The sequence below is a fragment of the Esox lucius genome, chromosome 11, assembly GCF_011004845.1.
Source record: "Esox lucius isolate fEsoLuc1 chromosome 11, fEsoLuc1.pri, whole genome shotgun sequence".
NCBI classification, from domain to species: Eukaryota; Metazoa; Chordata; class Actinopteri; order Esociformes; family Esocidae; genus Esox; species Esox lucius.
The window spans coordinates 3880687-3898446 of NC_047579.1; the positions used below are offsets into that span (position 1 = coordinate 3880687).

The 17760-nt window shown below is 44.3% G+C and overlaps 1 protein-coding gene across 1 annotated transcript; it reads left to right on the forward strand.

The window, feature by feature from the left end:
* Positions 1-742: 742 nt before the first annotated feature.
* On the forward strand, positions 743-17607 carry mapk3 (mitogen-activated protein kinase 3). Its single transcript, XM_013135717.4, has 9 exons — positions 743-1188; positions 3045-3227; positions 5931-6120; positions 8963-9079; positions 13240-13354; positions 13526-13657; positions 13981-14090; positions 14872-15000; positions 15107-17607. The coding sequence occupies exons 1-8, from the start codon at positions 977-979 to the stop codon at positions 14989-14991; spliced, it is 1179 nt and encodes a 392-aa protein (XP_012991171.1). The 5' UTR covers positions 743-976; the 3' UTR covers positions 14992-15000; positions 15107-17607.
* The last annotated feature ends 153 nt before the right edge of the window (positions 17608-17760 follow it).

Sequence of the window (17760 nt, forward strand, 5' to 3'; positions counted from 1 at the left end):
CTCCTCAAATGTCGTAGTGAATTCCATATAATGTTCTATCTTGAAGGCAGCGCCATGTTACAGCTATCTAACAAATAGTTGCCTAATCTATTAAACAATTCCTGTCTACGTTGTTCAGTGCAACTCGTCCTGGCTGTGTTTTTCGGTGCATTTGACAAATAAACCTTGAAACTTAAAAATATATAACACCAGGTAGGCCAATCACCTATCATTGTTCAGAGAAAGATGCGTCGAGTAGATAACTAAATAACATTTTATATAGCTTGGCTAATATTATTGTACATATAGCCTACTCTGTTTTTACCTGCCATCCAACGAACCAAAAATTAAACTAGGCTTCGGCGGTCATTAATCTGGTTATGCGAGCCCACCACATGACGATCACACACAACTGAGGCGCGCAATTCTTATTCTGGTTCAAATAACGATGTTTTTAAAAATATGAAATAATAAAATCAAACATGCAACGTGTCATAATTATTTCGCGCACCTATTATTTTTCAATTGAAGCAATCCAAAAGTAATCATCCTTTTTTTTCAAAAGTATCTGTAACGTAACAGATTACAGTTACTGTTGTTTTTTTACATGTAACTGATTACTTGTAAAGAGCATTACTTGTAATCCGTTACTCCCCAACTCTGCATGTGGGTTGTTTATGCTGAAACAATAAGGATATATATAAAACGTATGTTTTCTTATTTTAATCAACCCCGCCAACCAGTAGGTGGCAGTACCTCATCACCCGCTGACACGCAAAAAAAAAAAAAACAACAACGAAGAAGAAGCAAGGAGAAAAAAAGAAAATCATTTTACACACTCTTGAGGGGGGCCTTGATCGACTCGTCTCTATTCGTCAACGAAACAAACCCAAAGGAAATATATCTAATCTTCCAATCAACCTGAAGTCATTTATACCTTTTCGCACGGCCCCCTCCCAAAATATTGAACGCAAATAGTCAACTTCTAGACTGAATCATGGCGGATTCTAGCAGCAGTGTCGCGGCGGTTGGAGCCACAGGCTCAAATACTGGTGCCGCCGGGTCTGGTGGTGCTCTTGCGCCCGAGGGAGCGACTGGAACGGCGGGGACCAAGCCCGTGTTGGAGGTGGTGAAGGGGCAAAACTTTGACGTAGGCCCTCGCTATGTCAACCTGTCTTACATCGGGGAAGGGGCCTATGGAATGGTTTGGTAAGAGGAAATGCAGTTTCGCGGTAAATACGTTGACGTCGGGATAGAAACAAGCTAGCTACAGTTAGTTGGCTTAGAGTTGAAGGCGTTGGCTAGCTCTGTCTCCTGATTATCGCTTGTTCAATGACACTACGCTGCTTGCTAACTTAAGCTGTAAACAACACACAATTCGGCATCTAATTTATGTATATAGCTAGCTAACTAGCTGATATTTAAAAACAACCATTGATGCGTTTTCAGTTAACGTATGGTACCAGCTCTTTAATTTATACTTAACGTTAAATATCCAGCAACATATTACTAGGGCTTGAATGGCTATATTTTTACTCTAGCTAACTACCCTACTACGTTACACTGTGTTGTGTTTTTACTTAAGTAGTACTTCAGTTAGCTGACGTTGGCTTGTTAGCTATGTGGTGACTATTATGCAGTTGCATCTCAGTAACGACGTGCGCGATTGCTTGCAATTAAAGAAATCGAATTCTTCCAAAATGTCATGTATAGCGTGCTTACTAATGTGTTCATTACCGTGTGAGTAGTCTAAGTAAAGGTAGCTGAATTGCTAATAGGCGTGGTTATTGAAGCTGCCACATTTTTTTTCTATACAGGAAGTGGTAGGGAGTGATTGGCGTGATTGCGCAGGTCTTTGTAGTCAAGTCGATAGATTTTGTTTATATGTTGACAGTCCATAGTTCATACTGCTTGAGGACTAATACAATATCCTTCTTTGCAAAATACTGATAACTTTATAGTCCGTGTTATGTGGCTTGTGTGCTACAAAGTATATTAGTAATAACTAATATAGTACTATAGTTACAGAAGTGTTTTCATTAAAACAATTTATCAAATGCTTTTAACATAGCTAAGTGAGGCAACTTCATAGCCCAATAGCACACATTCATTTTTACTCAATGTGTGTCTACAAGCTTTGGCAGCTTGTGCTGCTGCATTATCAGGCAGGTGTTTTAGGGCTTTCCAGTTGTGACTTTAGTAAACATGAAAGCTTAAACAACGAAAACTAAAAACAACAAACTAAACTTTCTTATCATTCGGAGTTGGAGAAATGACAGAAAACCAAACTTTCTGAAGTGTATATTAACTACTTTCACTATGCAGTGACTGGGCATGCATTTTTTTTTCTCCCTCTGGGACTTGTTGCTGTTTCTTCTTGCATAGGTTGATGCGCTGACAGTTCAGTTGCTTTGCTTAACTATGATACTATTCAGTAGTAGATTTTTTTTCATTATTCCCTAGTTTCCTCATTCCGTAGCTACAATGTCAAAATCAGCATTTAAAATGTAGCTTTTAGATCCTAGTGTAAGGTTATGGCTGTGTGGGATGTTGGTCTACTGGTTCGGGTATCTGATGTTTGCCAGATGAAAGCCATGTGCCGGCTATATGTTGTTCATTTCCCAAGCCTGGCGGTTAACACGTAGTTTGGAGGGGTTGTGTTGAAAGTCAAAGTCACATTTATTTTGGGCCTTGTTTTTAGATGACAGGTGAGTTTAATCTTTAACTGTGTGGTTAGGTGGCTATAGTCAGATTTCAGTTGGACCTTGTTTAATTCTGCTAATCACACAGAATTAGTCAGCCTTTTCAATGTGCTGAAGTGTCCCAGTTTGTTTGAGAAATGCATTGTCATGTGCATTGTGCTGGGATGTTTTGTAACGGGAGCCCTCTCCACCATCTCTGCCCATCCCTTTCTATCTTGCTGCCCATCTTTTTCACTGCCTGTATCTCTCTCTTTTGCGCTGCCTGTATCTCTTTGGTTCCTCCTCTGTCCCTCTCTCTGTGTTTGTCTCTAACTTTCTTTGTCCTGCGACCCCCCCCATTATCTGCCTTGTCGCTCCACTCAGCTCTGCCCATGACACCATGACAGACTCGCGTGTGGCCATTAAGAAGATCAGTCCATTTGAGCACCAGACGTACTGCCAGCGCACCCTGAGGGAGATCAAGATCCTGCTTCGGTTCCGCCATGAGAACATCATCGGCATCAACGACATCCTGAGGGCCCGGCGCATAGAGTGCATGAGAGATGTGTATCCTTTCACTGTGTGTGTGTGTCACGTGTTAGGTTGCATGTGAGCTGTAAAGGGCGTCTCTTGCCATAGACTTTTCATATGCCATGATCATGGCTTGAGCTTTTCACTACGCTAATGTTTTGTGTTGTCGATGGCCAACTGAACTGTCGAATACATCCACAGAAGGCATTGTTGGTGGCTGGGTGTAAAGGGCATAACTGGGGCTTGATAGCAGGCTGACAATTCTGAAGACTGTAGAATCTGTCAGAAAACCTTTGGTTATCCCCAAGATAAATCTTTCTTAAGTGTGATGTTAGGTAGGTAAGAGGCACCTAGTTTTTATGTGGATAATTTTCTTATTGCTGGCTAGTTTTGCTGACTAATGGTAACACTGCTAGCTAGTTCCATTCAGCAAATGTATTTCATAACCCATGTTAATGTGATTGGCTTACATTATTTATGCTTGTATGCTCCTAAATTAATCAGACCCCACGGAATCCTGAGGTGGGCTGGTGAAAAACAGTTGTGGTGCTAAAGTTATGATGGCTTGTCCCACACTGGCTGTAGTTCAGGGAGTTAATTAGGACTCAGAAACACAAAATAAGGACTCAGGAACACAAAATAGGACCATAAGGACTCTGCAACACAAAATAGGACCATAAGGACTCAGCAACACTAAAAAGCTGAAGAGAACAGGTGAAAAAAAGCTGAGCTCTCATACATACAAGGAACCGTGAATACAAAAACACTTTTTCACTCGTGAGGCCACTTTAAAGAGGACTAAGTTTGGTTCTTTTAAAGTGTAAAATGATCCCAAATGGACATTTGACTGTAATTCTGAAAATGTTCTGTCCTTCAAAATAGTAATTTTGTTATTTCTGAGCCACAGTGTATAATTAGATTAGTTTAAGCTTTATTGTCATTGAACAAGTACATGTACTGTACATCAAAATTCAGTTAGCATCTCAAAAGAAGTGCAAATAGAAGAGAGCAGGAAACTTACAAGTATTAAGTATATGTATATTACAAGTGGAATGTATAGATGTGCAATTGTGGCAAATGCAGCACAAATGCCATACTAAATGTGCAATTAAGGCAAACAGAGGAGTCCAGAAAAATGTACAGGTATTAAGTATAGTGTATGTTAAGTGGCAATTCTTAATGGTTATTCTAGATGTGCAGTCGAGGCAAATTGAAGGAGTAAGGTAGCATGTGCAACCTGGATGCAGAAATGGCAGCAATGAGGTTCCTGAACTAGACATGTACCTGTAACAACTGAACTTCCATTATCCGACTTTGCCAGGCAGTGTCAGAGTAGTACAAAGGGAATAGTGCAACAAGGTTCCTGAGAGGCATAGCGGAGTTAGTGGCAGCTGGAATCATCAGGTATCATCTTGATCCTCGACACAACCAGGAGGACTTTGGACAGGGACAGCAATGGGTCTTTCAAGCCTGGTACTCTGGAGGTGTGGGCCAAGACCTCGTGTCCTCCTAAGTTTAAACAGGGCAGGAGACAGGGACAATTTTGAAAGTGCATTCCTTAAATTTACAATGGAGAACTGACCCTACTCCCTCAGCACAATAATATAGCAGCGTGAAACCTTGGGGCTGAAGCAGGGATCACTGCGGCCCTATACAGGGGTGGTCCCAGAGCGGGCCCAACAGGCAGGAAGTCAATCCACCCACATTGTCAAGTATCAACCAAAAGGACCCCAATCAACAGGAACCACCCTGAGCCAGGGCCGAGTATTGCCAGCAGAGTTCACTCCAAATGCTTGATGGATGCAACAGTAAGTCAGTGACTCCTCCCCGAATGGCATTGGAGAGAGGGTGTCTCAGTTTAGAGGAGAGCCTGCCTGGCAAGTCTAAGGTCTCTACCAATAATTCCTTAGCTTGCAATCTAAACAGGCCAGTCAGTTGAATACACTAAAATGTTCTATGCACAACAGACCGAAGACTGAACATGTTTTGGTTTGCTGGTGACCCAGCAATATATTTTGGTAGTTTGTACTGCACATTGTTTTCACTATATCTAGTTTACAATTAGACTATAACGTTGTAAATGTTTTGTGATGACTACAAAGCCTATAGTGGAATGTTAATAAAACCTGATTGAATTTCAGTATTTTAAGATTTACACCCCTTCCAGATCCTCAGACACCCTTGGAAAAGAACAATAAGGTGTAAGTGCCTTGCTCAATGACAGGATGTTTGTAGGCTCCCTACTGTTCGAATCCCCAAGCCCACTTGCCCTTCCCACCACCCAACCACCCAACCACAGGCACTAGTATGGAAGGGGATGTATTGGGTGTCATTCAGAATAGAATTATGGTGCCACATTGTTGAAATATGACAGGAAATGGTGCCCTGAAGCATCTGGTGATGCTTATAGACCCTGTACATGCTGTGATATAACACACAAACCTATGAATAGGCAGTATTTTTACACTCAGTTTGTTTACCCCATCATCTTTTTATATCGGGAGCCTGAGCAGGGAATCTGTTTTCAGCACTTGGATTTTCCCAACTGATCAAAACTTTGTTTGATCCAAATTAAATCAGGTTATCAAATCACAATACACAAGCAAAATTGCGACAACCATAGTGTCAGTGCCGGAGTATAGTACCATGATACCAGATGGTCGTTGATCGTATTATGGTGTCTCTAGCAATTGCCCTGCCCTACTGTTTTGTCTGGCTCCTTAACTCCTCGTTGTCCAGCTATATAGTGCAGGACCTGATGGAGACAGACCTGTACAAGCTGCTGAAGACCCAGATGTTGAGCAACGACCACACTTGCTACTTCCTGTATCAGATCCTGAGAGGTCTGAAGTACATCCACTCTGCCAACGTGCTGCACCGCGACCTCAAGCCCTCCAACCTGCTCATCAACACCACCTGTGACCTCAAGGTAATAAATCGAGGAGTACTTGGAACAGATGTATGATTGTATAAAAGGACAATATGTCATTTTGGTTGGTCAGCTGTGGTTTGCTGTTGCTTGAATCAAACATTGTGTGGCCTGATGTGGTCCAGTTGTCTATGCTTCAGCTTGGGCTTCAGCCACTGTTCTTTCAGAATTCCTGATTTACTTCTATTAATAAAATGTTCCCTTTAAAGGTTGCCAGTCCAGCCTGCTGATGATGGGGTGGTGAAATAACTGTGCAACAATCATTTATATTTTAGCCTGTAATTTGCACTCACAGCTAAGGAAAATGACAAATGGAGGCTTTTAATTTGTAATTTTCTGTAGGCCTATTTTAGCTATGATATCTTTTTACAAAAGACTCAAGCCTCTAGATTTTTGTCTTATAAGCGTTCGGACCACTCTCTGGTTGCAAGTCTATTTTACCACATATTTGTATGATTGAGGTACAAGCATTGGTGGCATTTTGTAATTAATACTGTGGTAATAGTTTCAGTAAGAACACATTATCTGTGATTTCTTTACATATTAGTGTTTAACAATATACAATACAGGCTAATGCAGTAAGTTAATAAAAAATGAATGTGTGTGGAACTAAAATGATGAACTCTGAGTTTTCTCCCGGGGGGTTCTTGGAGCCATAACTTAGCAACTGAAGTAGCCTAGCATGTGATGCAAGCTCGTAAAATAAATATGGCAAATGAAAAGCCAAACCTTTATGTGCCTCTCTTTGTTCAGGGAAGTATGGCCAATTAGCCAATGTTTACAAGTTTATAACTTCATAATAAATTAAAATGTTATGTATTGCGTGTCTTTTTCTACTGTGCCGAAATGGACATAAAATCTGAGGGACAATACCGAACCGTGCCTTTTGCTTACCTTTACACCACAACTATCTATTCTGCTGTGAGACTGCGCGTACTCATCGGGTTTACATCCGAGCTATAAATGTGCATTGTAAAGTGGATAGCTATGTTGTCATGTGCCAGAAGCTTTTCTGTGTGTGTAGCTTCGACGTTGTACATTTCTAATAAACACGCAATGGAAAAAGAACACCTATTAGGCGGTGTGTAGCGTGGTTCAATATGCTCCATCGCCTTCAAAAACCAACGTCCTCCACATCTGAGAGGCTGGTCTTCTAAAACGATGAATACCATAACTTTCTCTGTGATCCCTTTAGTTTTTGCCCTGTCCTGGGGAATTCTTCGAGCATTTTCAAATAGTGTGGCTACTGGAGTCGGTTTGTGGGAGGGGCGATGGTCTTAGCTGCAACTGTCGTTTGTAGAAACTCGGCATGCTCCTTTGTGTCTTTTGCTTTTAGATATTGTATCGAGTTAGATGTGCTGACATTTTTTGTTGAACTTTTTCTACACAGCTGACATTTTTATTGACTTGGTTGTATATGAGCTCTCACCTTTATATACAACAAAGCAGCCTGGCACTGTATTACCTTTCATTGACACGTGACTTGATGAACATTAGCCTATTATAAAAATGTGGTAAGCATGATGCCTTTTCATCGCAAGTAATCGGCCATTTTGCTGATTACTGATTGCTGGCCGATTTAATCAGTGCATCCTTAATAAAGTTGGCTGTATATCTGTTTGAAAATGTCTGATATTTTTCTGCATAGTTGAGTGTAAATGCATGACCTATGCAGTTGCTATTCCAATTATAAACTTGTTCAGACACTGTACACCTTTGTTAGGGGGCCATCATGTGAATTATCTAAATTAATGCGTTAAGTTAGTACACCCCCTGGAAAGTTGTTTTCCTACAAATTTGTGCATATGATGATTTGAGCTAATTCTTAACCATATTTATTTATAAAGGGTAATCCAATTTAACTAAATGAGTGTTTAACTTTTAAACTCTGAAGTTTCTATACGACAGGCGGTCCCACCGATGTCTCTCGTAAATTCAAAGGATCATAGTCCTGTTTTGCAGCAATCAATGATTTGACTGTCAGAAAGAGACAGGAGAGATTTGGCATATATGACAGGTCAGATAGGATGAAAAGAATATCGAGACAGGACTGACCTTTGTCATCCAACACCTGGTTAAAACCTAAACTAGTGGAACAATGTGCTCTGGACAGACTAGTCAAAGGTGGACTTGTTTGGCCGCAATGCCAGACACCAAAATTTGGTGACAAGAAAGCGCTTCCTTTCTATAGAAGAGCCTCATACCAACCATAAAGCAAGGAGTCGGTGGTGTTTTAATGAAGGTGGTGGCGATTTCTTTCTAACACGTCAGTCCAGTCTCCCATAGGTGTTCATTTGGGTTGTGAGCGGTTGACTGCAAAGGCCGTAGCGTATGAATCGCATCATTTACATACTCAAACCATTCAATGAGCCCTCATTCCCTGTTGATGGGGGCCTTGTAATCCTGGAACAGACCACTCCATTCAGGATGGAAATGTTTCACCATAGGATTAAGGTGATCTACAGTGATCCTTCCCACTAAGAGGACAAGTGGACCCCAAATATGCCAGGGAATGACAGCATAAAGTAAATGCCCCCCAGAGCGCTTTCAACCATAATATACGACTCTATTTACTGACTTCTTTCCCGTAAATCTAAATGCAAATCTGTATAACTTTCCAGTGTGTTTTTTACTTTTGCACATTAATATATTTTTTTAGTTGTTGTGCTGTCTGTACCTGTGTTTTATGAAAAACGTTTAAATGCAAAGTAATGTACTGTACTGACTCTACCAGAAGAGGGCGTGGTGTGAATTTGCATTTTGCCTGAATGGGTCATTGTATGTGAGCCTGTCTATCTTTATGCTTACCTACATGCATTAACAACCCCGTTCCCCCTCTCAGATCTGTGACTTTGGGCTGGCGCGGATAGCCGACCCAGAGCATGACCACACAGGTTTCCTGACAGAGTACGTGGCCACCCGCTGGTACAGGGCTCCAGAGATCATGCTCAACTCTAAGGTGCACATTCATTATGTTGGAACTTTAATTTCATGTTTATTATTATTTAAAACTTAATTATTTTCACATTTGAAGTAATAAGAAATATTTTACATAGCTGCATGTTTGGCTTTGGAAATATTTCCAAAAGGATGTTACTCAAAAACAAATTGTTACTCAAATGCACTCCTGTGGATTTAACCCAGGTATTGAAAGAAGTATTTGTTCTCTAAAATACAACTTTGTTGTCTGTTTGTAATATGAATACAGTAAATTGTCAGAATGTGTTGTTTCAAGCAATGAATGGGAAAATACTCCTACACTGAAAATATTCAGAGAATCCGAAGAAGTCTCTGTACGCAAGGGACAAGGAAAACCAATATTAGATGGCCGTGACCTCGGGCCCTCAGGTGGCGCTGCATTAAAAACAGACACAATTATGTAGTGGTCATCACTGCATGGGCTCAGGAACACTCCCCAAACCACTGTCTGTGAACACAGTACGTGGCTGCATCCACAATGCAAGTTAAAACTCTACCATGCATAGAAGAAACCAGATATAAACAAGATCCATAAATTGTGAAATGGGCCTGAGCTCATTTGAGATGGACAAACTGCAATGCAATGCAATGCAATGCGCCCTCCCGTGGGCTCACCACCCACAGGAGGGACCATAAGGGGCCGGTGCGAAGAGGATCGGGCGGCAGTCGAAGGCAGGGGCCTAGACAACCCGATCTCTGGACACGGAAACTAGCTCTAGGGACGTGGAATGTCACCTCGCTGGCGGGGAAGGAGCCTGAGTTAGTGCGTGAGGTTGAGAGGATCCGATTAGAGGTAGTCGGGATCACCTCTACGCACGGCTTGGGCTCTGGAACCACACTCCTTGAGAGAGGATGGACTCTTCACCACTCTGGAGTTGCCCATGGTGAGAGGCGGCGGGCTGGTGTGGGTTTGCTTATAGCTCCCCAGCTCTGCCGCCATGTGTTGGAGTTTACCCCGGTGAACGAGAGGGTCGTTTCCCTGCGCCTACGGGTCGGGGATAGGTCTCTCACTGTTGTTTGTGCCTACGGGCCGAACGGCAGTGCAGAGTACCCGACCTTCTTGGAGTCTCTGGGAGGGGTGCTGGAAAGTGCTCCGACTGGGGACTCTATTGTTCTACTGGGGGACTTCAACGCCCACGTGGGCAACGACAGTGACACCTGGAGGGGCGTGATTGGGAGGAACGGCCCCCCTGATCTGAACCCGAGTGGTGTTCAGTTATTGGACTTCTGTGCTAGTCACAGTTTGTCCATAACGAACACCATGTTCAAGCATAAGGGTGTCCATCAGTGCACGTGGCACCAGGACACCCTAGGCCGCAGGTCGATGATCGACTTTGTTGTCGTCTCATCTGACCTGCGGTCGTATGTCTTGGACACTCGGGTGAATAGAGGGGCGGAGCTGTCAACTGATCACCACCACCTGGTGGTGAGTTGGATCCGATGGCGGGGGAGGAAGCTGGACAGACTCGGCAGGCCCAAGCGTACTGTAAGGGTCTGCTGGGAACGTCTGGCCGAGTCTTCTGTCAGAGAGATCTTTAACTCCCACCTCCGGCAGAGCTTCGACTGGATCCCGAGGGAGGCTGGAGATATTGAGTCGGAGTGGACCATGTTCTCCACCGCCATTGTCGAAGCGGCCGCTCGGAGCTGTGGCCGTAAGGTCTCCGGTGCCTGTCGAGGCGGCAATCCCCGAACCTGGTGGTGGACACCGGAAGTAAGGGATGCCGTCAAGCTGAAGGAGTCCTATCAGGCCTGGTTGGCTTGTGGGACTCCTGACGCAGCTGACTGGTACCGACAGGCCAAGCGGGCTGCAGCCCGGGTGGTTGTGGAGGCAAAAACTCGGGCCTGGGAGGAGTTCGGTGAGGCCATGGAGAGATTCTGGCAAACCATCCGGCGCCTCAGGAGAGGGAAACAGTGCCCTACCAACGCTGTTTACAGTAGAGGTGGGCAGCTGTTGACCTCAACTGAGGATGTCGTCGGGCGGTGGAAGGAGTACTTCGAGGATCTCCTCAATCCCGCTGTCACTTCTTCCATTGAGGAAGCAGAGGATGAGGGCTCAGAGGTGGACTCGTCCATCACCCGGGCTGAAGTCACTGAGGTGGTCAAGAAACTCCTCGGTGGCAAGGCACCGGGGGTGGATGAGATCCGACCTGAGTACCTCAAGTCTCTGGATGTTGTGGGGCTGTCTTGGTTGACACGCCTGTGCAACATCGCGTGGCGGTCGGGGACAGTGCCTCTGGGATGGCAGACCGGGGTGGTGGTCCCTCTTTTTAAGAAGGGGGACCGGAGGGTGTGTTCCAACTATAGGGGGATCACACTTCTCAGCCTCCCCGGGAAAGTCTATGCCAGGGTTCTGGAGAGGAGAATACGGCCGATAGTAGAACCTCGGATTCAGGAGGAACAGTGTGGTTTTCGTCCGGGCCGTGGAACACTGGACCAGCTCTATACCCTCTACGGGGTGTTGGAGGGTTCATGGGAGTTTGCCCAACCAATCCACATGTGTTTTGTGGATTTGGAGAAGGCATTCGACTGTGTCTCTCGCGGCATCTTGTGGAGGGTGCTTGGGGAATATGGGGTCCTGGGTCCTTTGCTAAGGGCTGTCAGGTCCCTGTACAACCGAAGCAGGAGCTTGGTCCGCATTGCCGGCAGTAAGTCAGACTTGTTCCCAGTGCATGTTGGACTCCGGCAGGGCTGCCCTTTGTCACCGGTTCTGTTCGTAATTTTTATGGACAGAATTTCTAGGCGCAGCCAGGGGCCGGAGGGTGTCAGGTTTGGGGACCACACAATTTCGTCTCTGCTCTTTGCAGATTATGTTGTCGTGTTGGCCCCTTCTAACCAGGACCTTCAGCATGCGCTGGGACGGTTTGCAGCCGAGTGTGAAGCGGTGGGGATGAAAATCAGTACCTCCAAATCCGAGGCCATGGTCCTCAGTCGGAAAAGGGTGGCTTGCCCACTTCAGGTTGGTGGAGAGAAACTCCTCCACTTGAGGCAGGCAAAGTATCTAGGGGTCTTGTTCACGAGTGAGGGAAGGATGGAACGGGAGATTGACAGACGGATCGGTGCAGCTTCTGCAGTAATGCGGTCGAGGTATCGGTCTGTCGTGGTGACGAAAGAGTTGAGCCGCAAGGCGAAGCTCTCGATTTACCGGTCAATCTACGTTCCTACTCTCACCTATGGTCATGAGCTTTGGGTCATGACCGAAAGGACAAGATCCCGGATACAGGCGGCCGAAATGAGCTTTCTCCGCAGGGTGGCCGGGCGATCCCTTAGAGATAGGTTGAGGAGCTCAGAGTAGAGCCGCTGCTCCTCCACATCGAGAGGGGTCAGCTGAGGTGGCTTGGGCATCTTTTTCGGATGCCTCCGGAACGCCTTCCTGGGAAGGTGTTCCGGTCCCGTCCCACCGGGAGGAGACCCCGGGGAAGACCTAGGACACGCTGGAGGGACTATGTCTCCCGGCTGGCCTGGGAACGCCTCTGTGTCCCCCCGGAAGAGCTAGAGGAAGTGTCTGGGGAGAGGGAAGTCTGGGCATCCCTGCTTAGTCTGCTGCCCCCGCGACCCGGCCCCGGATAAGCGGAAGAAGATGGTATGGTATGGTATGGTATGGTATGAACTGTAATGCAAGATGCTCTGACCCAGTCGTCTAGCCATCATAATTTGGCACTTGTCAAAGTTGCTCAGCTCCTTACACTAGCCCATTTGTCCTGCTTCTAACACATTAACTTTGAAGACAATGTTCACTTGCTGCCTTATTTAACCCACCCACTGACAGGTGCCATGATAACAAGGTTATCAGTGTTATTCATTTCACTTGTAAGTGGTCATAATGTTATGGCTGATCGGTGTATGCTGCCATCCAGATAATGTATTTTTCAAAGAAGGCCTTGCTTTGTTTCCAAACTACATTCTGCACGTTTTACCTCAGCATGGCTCCATAGTAAGAGTCTGGGTGCTAAACTGGCCAGCCAGCAGGCCTGACCTGTCACCCATTGAAAACATTTGGGCCATTATGAAACATAAAATACGACAAAGGAGACCCCCAACTGTTGAACAGAAAAATTCTAACCTTATTGGAAATTGTGTTGTAGTTTGAGTATTTGTGTGAAAGGACACGTTTGTGCTAATTCTGCATGTGTGCTGTTTCAGGGCTACTCCAAGTCCATTGATATCTGGTCAGTGGGCTGTATTCTGGCTGAGATGCTGTCCAACAGACCAATCTTCCCTGGGAAGCACTATCTGGACCAGCTCAACCATATCTTGGGTAAGAGGGAGATTTAGGTGCCTTACGCAAAGGTCACAAACTTTGAGAGGAATAAGAGTGTAAAATATTCTGCCGGTGTGGTGAGTTGTCATTGTGAGTGTGTGTGTTTTTAAAGTGCTTCTACATGCTTTCTTACCATGGTTTAACGTGTGCATGTGACTGCTTGTTCAGGCATCCTGGGCTCTCCCACTCCGGACGACTTGAACTGCATTATCAACATGAAGGCCAGGAACTACCTGCAGTCTCTTCCTGAGAAGCCCAAGATTCCCTGGAACAAGCTTTTCCCCAAGGCCGACAGCAAGGGTAGTTTGCTGTGGCTATTCAAATTAAACTGAATAATGGAATATAGATCATTCAGGCTGAAAAACCAAGTTGTACATTAAAATAAATTCTCCTTTTAGTTATTTTTCAATTCTCACTATTAAATAAAACCTTTTCCTCATTGAAATATCTGTGAGCAAAGGCGGTGCTAATAATTTAATTTGTTTTTGTTGTGTAGTGAAAGTAAAGCCAATTCGTTTTTTTTTATATTATGTAGGATTGTGGTCTTTATTGATAATATCTTGGTTTTGGAATTGACTATCCTTTGAAAAACACCCATCACCTGCTCCATCTCGCCCCTCCAGCTTTGGACCTGCTGGGACGTATGTTGACCTTTAATCCTATTAAGCGCATCACGGTGGAGGATGCCTTGGCCCACCCGTACCTGGAACAGTACTACGACCCCACAGATGAGGTATGGCCGTGGGCCTTGCATAATACTACGACCCCACAGATGAGGTATGGCCGTGGGCCTTGCATAATACTACGACCCCACTGATGAGGTATGGCCGTGGGCCTTGCATAATACTACGACCCCACTGATGAGGTATGGCCGTGGGCCTTGCATAATACTACGACCCCACAGATGAGGTATGGCCGTGGGCCTTGCATAATACTACGACCCCACTGATGAGGTATGGCCGTGGGCCTTACATAATTGGGGTAATATGCTAGTAAAACAAGAGGGCAGTGAAAACCCACGCTGCAGCAGTACATGTGCACCATAAACAGGGACCTTTCTAGACTACAAGCAAGCCAGTCCCACTTCTTCCCACGGTTCACAGTGGCTGATCATTTAAGGCTGTACATTTGGTCCACTGCTCACAAACATTCATGAGTTGTTGTAGCCAGGGTCCATTTGTGTGAAGTTCATGCTTCACTGGTGTCAGTGTTACCGGATTATTGGCTGTGTCCCGGAGATTATTGCAAGGTGTTTTTTCATTGATAGACTAATAGTTGTATATGTGTGTATTTTCACCTTGGTTTAACCTGTGTGTCTCTGTCTCTGTGTGGGTGTGTCTCTGTCTCTGTGTGGGTGTGTCTCTGTCTCTGTGTGGGTGTGTCTCTGTCTCTGTGTGGGTGTGTCTCTGTCTCTGTGTGTGGGTGTGTCTCTGTCTCTGTGTGTGGGTGTGTCTCTGTCTCTGTGTGGGGGTGTGTCTCTGTCTCTGTGTGGGGGTGTGTCTGTGTGGGTGTAGCCCGTAGCGGAGGAACCGTTCACTTTCACCATGGAGCTGGATGATCTGCCTAAGGAGAAGCTGAAGGAGCTCATCTTTGAGGAGACGGCCCGCTTTCAGGCCACTTACCAAGGCTCCTGAGATATAGAGGTAAAGTCACACATACCGCTGTAAACCCATCCTTACTGCTCTGAAATAGATGGACAATCACACTTGCGCACACATTTTCAACTGTGAATTACTTTCTTTGTTTCAGCTCTGAAGGCGAGTGGAAAAACTAAAATGGAAGCTTGAAACAAGAAGACTCCAAACAACAAGATGCATAAAAAACAAAAATATATATATATAGTATAAAAAAATAACCTGAAACGTGTTAATGTAACTTTTTTTTTTTTCTCCTTTAATTTCAATTGCGGGGAAACTTGATTTAGAAAAAAAATTCTGGCGGGACTGTTGTCTACTTTAAGTACTACTGCGCTCATTAAAACACCATTGGGAGTCTCCTCCCTCTTTCTTCTATTTGCGGGGACATTGTACTGTTGTAATAGCAAGAGCTTTAATCTTACGACACCCTTTCTGGTCAACTTTAAAATGCCCCCCACCTGTGAGCCTGCATTCTCTTTCAGCTCTCTAGCCCTCTTGGCAAGTTTGTATTCTTTCCATGTATTTCTACTCGCAGTATAAATATGCTACTGTAATAACTAACATCTTAACTCCGGTTTTGCTCCATAGAATTATCATTTGAGAGAAAAAGAGGAGAGATGGGGCGCCGGTTGGGTGTGTGTAAATAGAAATGGTTTTTTTGTTAGTGAATTTGTGGCGATTCGGTTTGCACACCGTTATTTGAATGTCCACGATCAGGCAGGAGTCTTATTTGTATGTTTTGGAATTTATATTCGAGAATCTTTTTTTTGTTTTTTTTTACTCTTTTTATTTCTTAGACAGTAGTGAAATGCAAATATTCTATGTTCTACGGGCATGTTAGTAGTTTTGTATATTTTTTTTTTTTTAAGTTAGAAAATGAGTGAACATGCATGCATTCTTGAAATGTACCAAAGTGGCAATGAGAGTGGGTTGAGGCATGGAGACATGATTACCTGACTGTTTGAATTGGGTCTAAGTCTGTGCCACTCTAGGTCTTGACAGATGACTGGCCTCCGGGCCTATAAAGGGGAGGTTAATAACAGCCTCTGGATTAGAACATCTCATTTCCTTTCTGTCTCTCTCTTGCCTATTTGCCATTTCCCTTTCCTCCTATCTGTCTGGTATTGTTTCAAGGAGGACAGTGGACATGTAAATACTGTATTTAGTTGTGAAAGGCGGAATCGGCGCATACGCTGCTGATGTTTTAATTTCAAGCTTGTGTTAAACGGTCCATGGTTGCCACGGTTATGGTGTCTATGGTAATCAGAGTGGTGGATTTATTTGTTTTCCTCTTGGGTTTATCGTAGTGGCGGGCTGTAGTTCCCGGGTTAGTGCATTCCGCATTGCTGTGTTTGCATTGTTCAGAGTGTCACGTCTCCCCACTTGTACATCGGAGCCGTGAAACACTTTTTTGCCATGGCATATACTTAGTTCCTCAGAAGCCATAATAAGCCTCCATTTGCAATAGAAGTGGCCATGCTTTCAGATCGGGCATCAGTTTAGTTCTCCTAATCCTTATATTTAGCCATCAGTGGAGGTGGAGAATTAATCTGAGACCAGATCGGTGTAAATGGGCTGTATCATCCATTCCACACCCCCTTGATGACCTACCATGCTTTACTCAAAGGGCTTTCCCTCCCTCAGGTCCCACCCACCCACTGCTTATCTCGCTTCTGATTGGCCGAGAATTCCCAATCTGCGTACTAGGCAGCGTTGCCATTTGCTAGTTTTTCTTTTTTGTCCATTATTTTTATTTTTTTGTTACTCCTCCCTCCAAAATATGTTTTTTTTTATTATTATTATTTTCACTGAATCCCAGGAAGGTTAGCAGGTCTGATTAAGAGAGGCAGTTATGTTGGTAGGAGGAGGGGATTATCTCACATCAATCATGTAACTCAATCAGCACACCTGCACTTTGTGTCTCTGACCAAACTTTTCTCTTTTTTTCTGTTTTGTAACCCCCACCCCTGTTTCAGTAGTTGTTTTTCTGTCCTCCCTCTCTATTCAGCTTGCTTTTTCAGGGCTGACGTTTCACAGATTTTCCCTGGAGCCCGTTACTCTTACTACAGTGTGTGTCTGGTGCCTCGGCACTCATTTGCAGTGGACTGCCCTACTCTCTCTCTGTGTGTGTGTGTGTGTGTGTGTGTGTGTGTGTGTGTGTGTGTGTGCGCGCGTTTGTTCCACGGTTGAAACGCTGCAGGCGCTACTCCAAGTGGCAGTATGAACACAGTGTGTATCTCTGCACACACAAGTGTTTTACCTTTTTTGAAACACTCTACCAAGGCTTTGTATCTGCATGTTTGGATTCTCGTAACGGTCTGTCATTCTCTGACCAAAAGCTGCTTTATTACCACCCCCCAAACACGTTTTTACCTACCACTTACATGAACCTAACTGACTCCCCCGAGGACCATGCGAATGAACCAACGGGACCACGTTTGCAATCTGCAATCACTCATTTTCTCACAGACACGTGTGCACACAAAGACAGTATAAACACACATACACAATACACATCAGAAATGCCTAGTCAGGCCGGTTTCAAAACAATGTCCTTTTAAATGGCTGTTCTTATTATTGATATTGTTATTGGTCTTTTTTTTTTTTGTTTTTACATAAAAGGGAGTTGAAGTTGTAACTTTTTTTATTAGTATTTTTATTTCTTTTGTTTCTCTGATGGGTGTTATATAATTGGCAGTGTTTTCACTCTTTCTGAAACCTATCCCATTCCCTAAAATCTTATACGGAATTTTTTAAAATAAAACA

What these genes read in the sequence shown, in the direction of transcription:
- mapk3 (XM_013135717.4), top strand. Translation starts at nt 977, where the DNA reads ATGGCGGATTCTAGCAGCAGTGTCGCGGCGGTTGGAGCCACAGGCTCA. An exon ending in GGGGCCTATGGAATGGTTTG is followed by an intron (nt 1,189 to 3,044) that starts GTAAGAGGAAAT and finishes CGCTCCACTCAG; the next exon opens with CTCTGCCCATGACACCATGA. An exon ending in ACTACGACCCCACAGATGAG is followed by an intron (nt 14,091 to 14,871) that starts GTATGGCCGTGG and finishes GTGTGGGTGTAG; the next exon opens with CCCGTAGCGGAGGAACCGTT.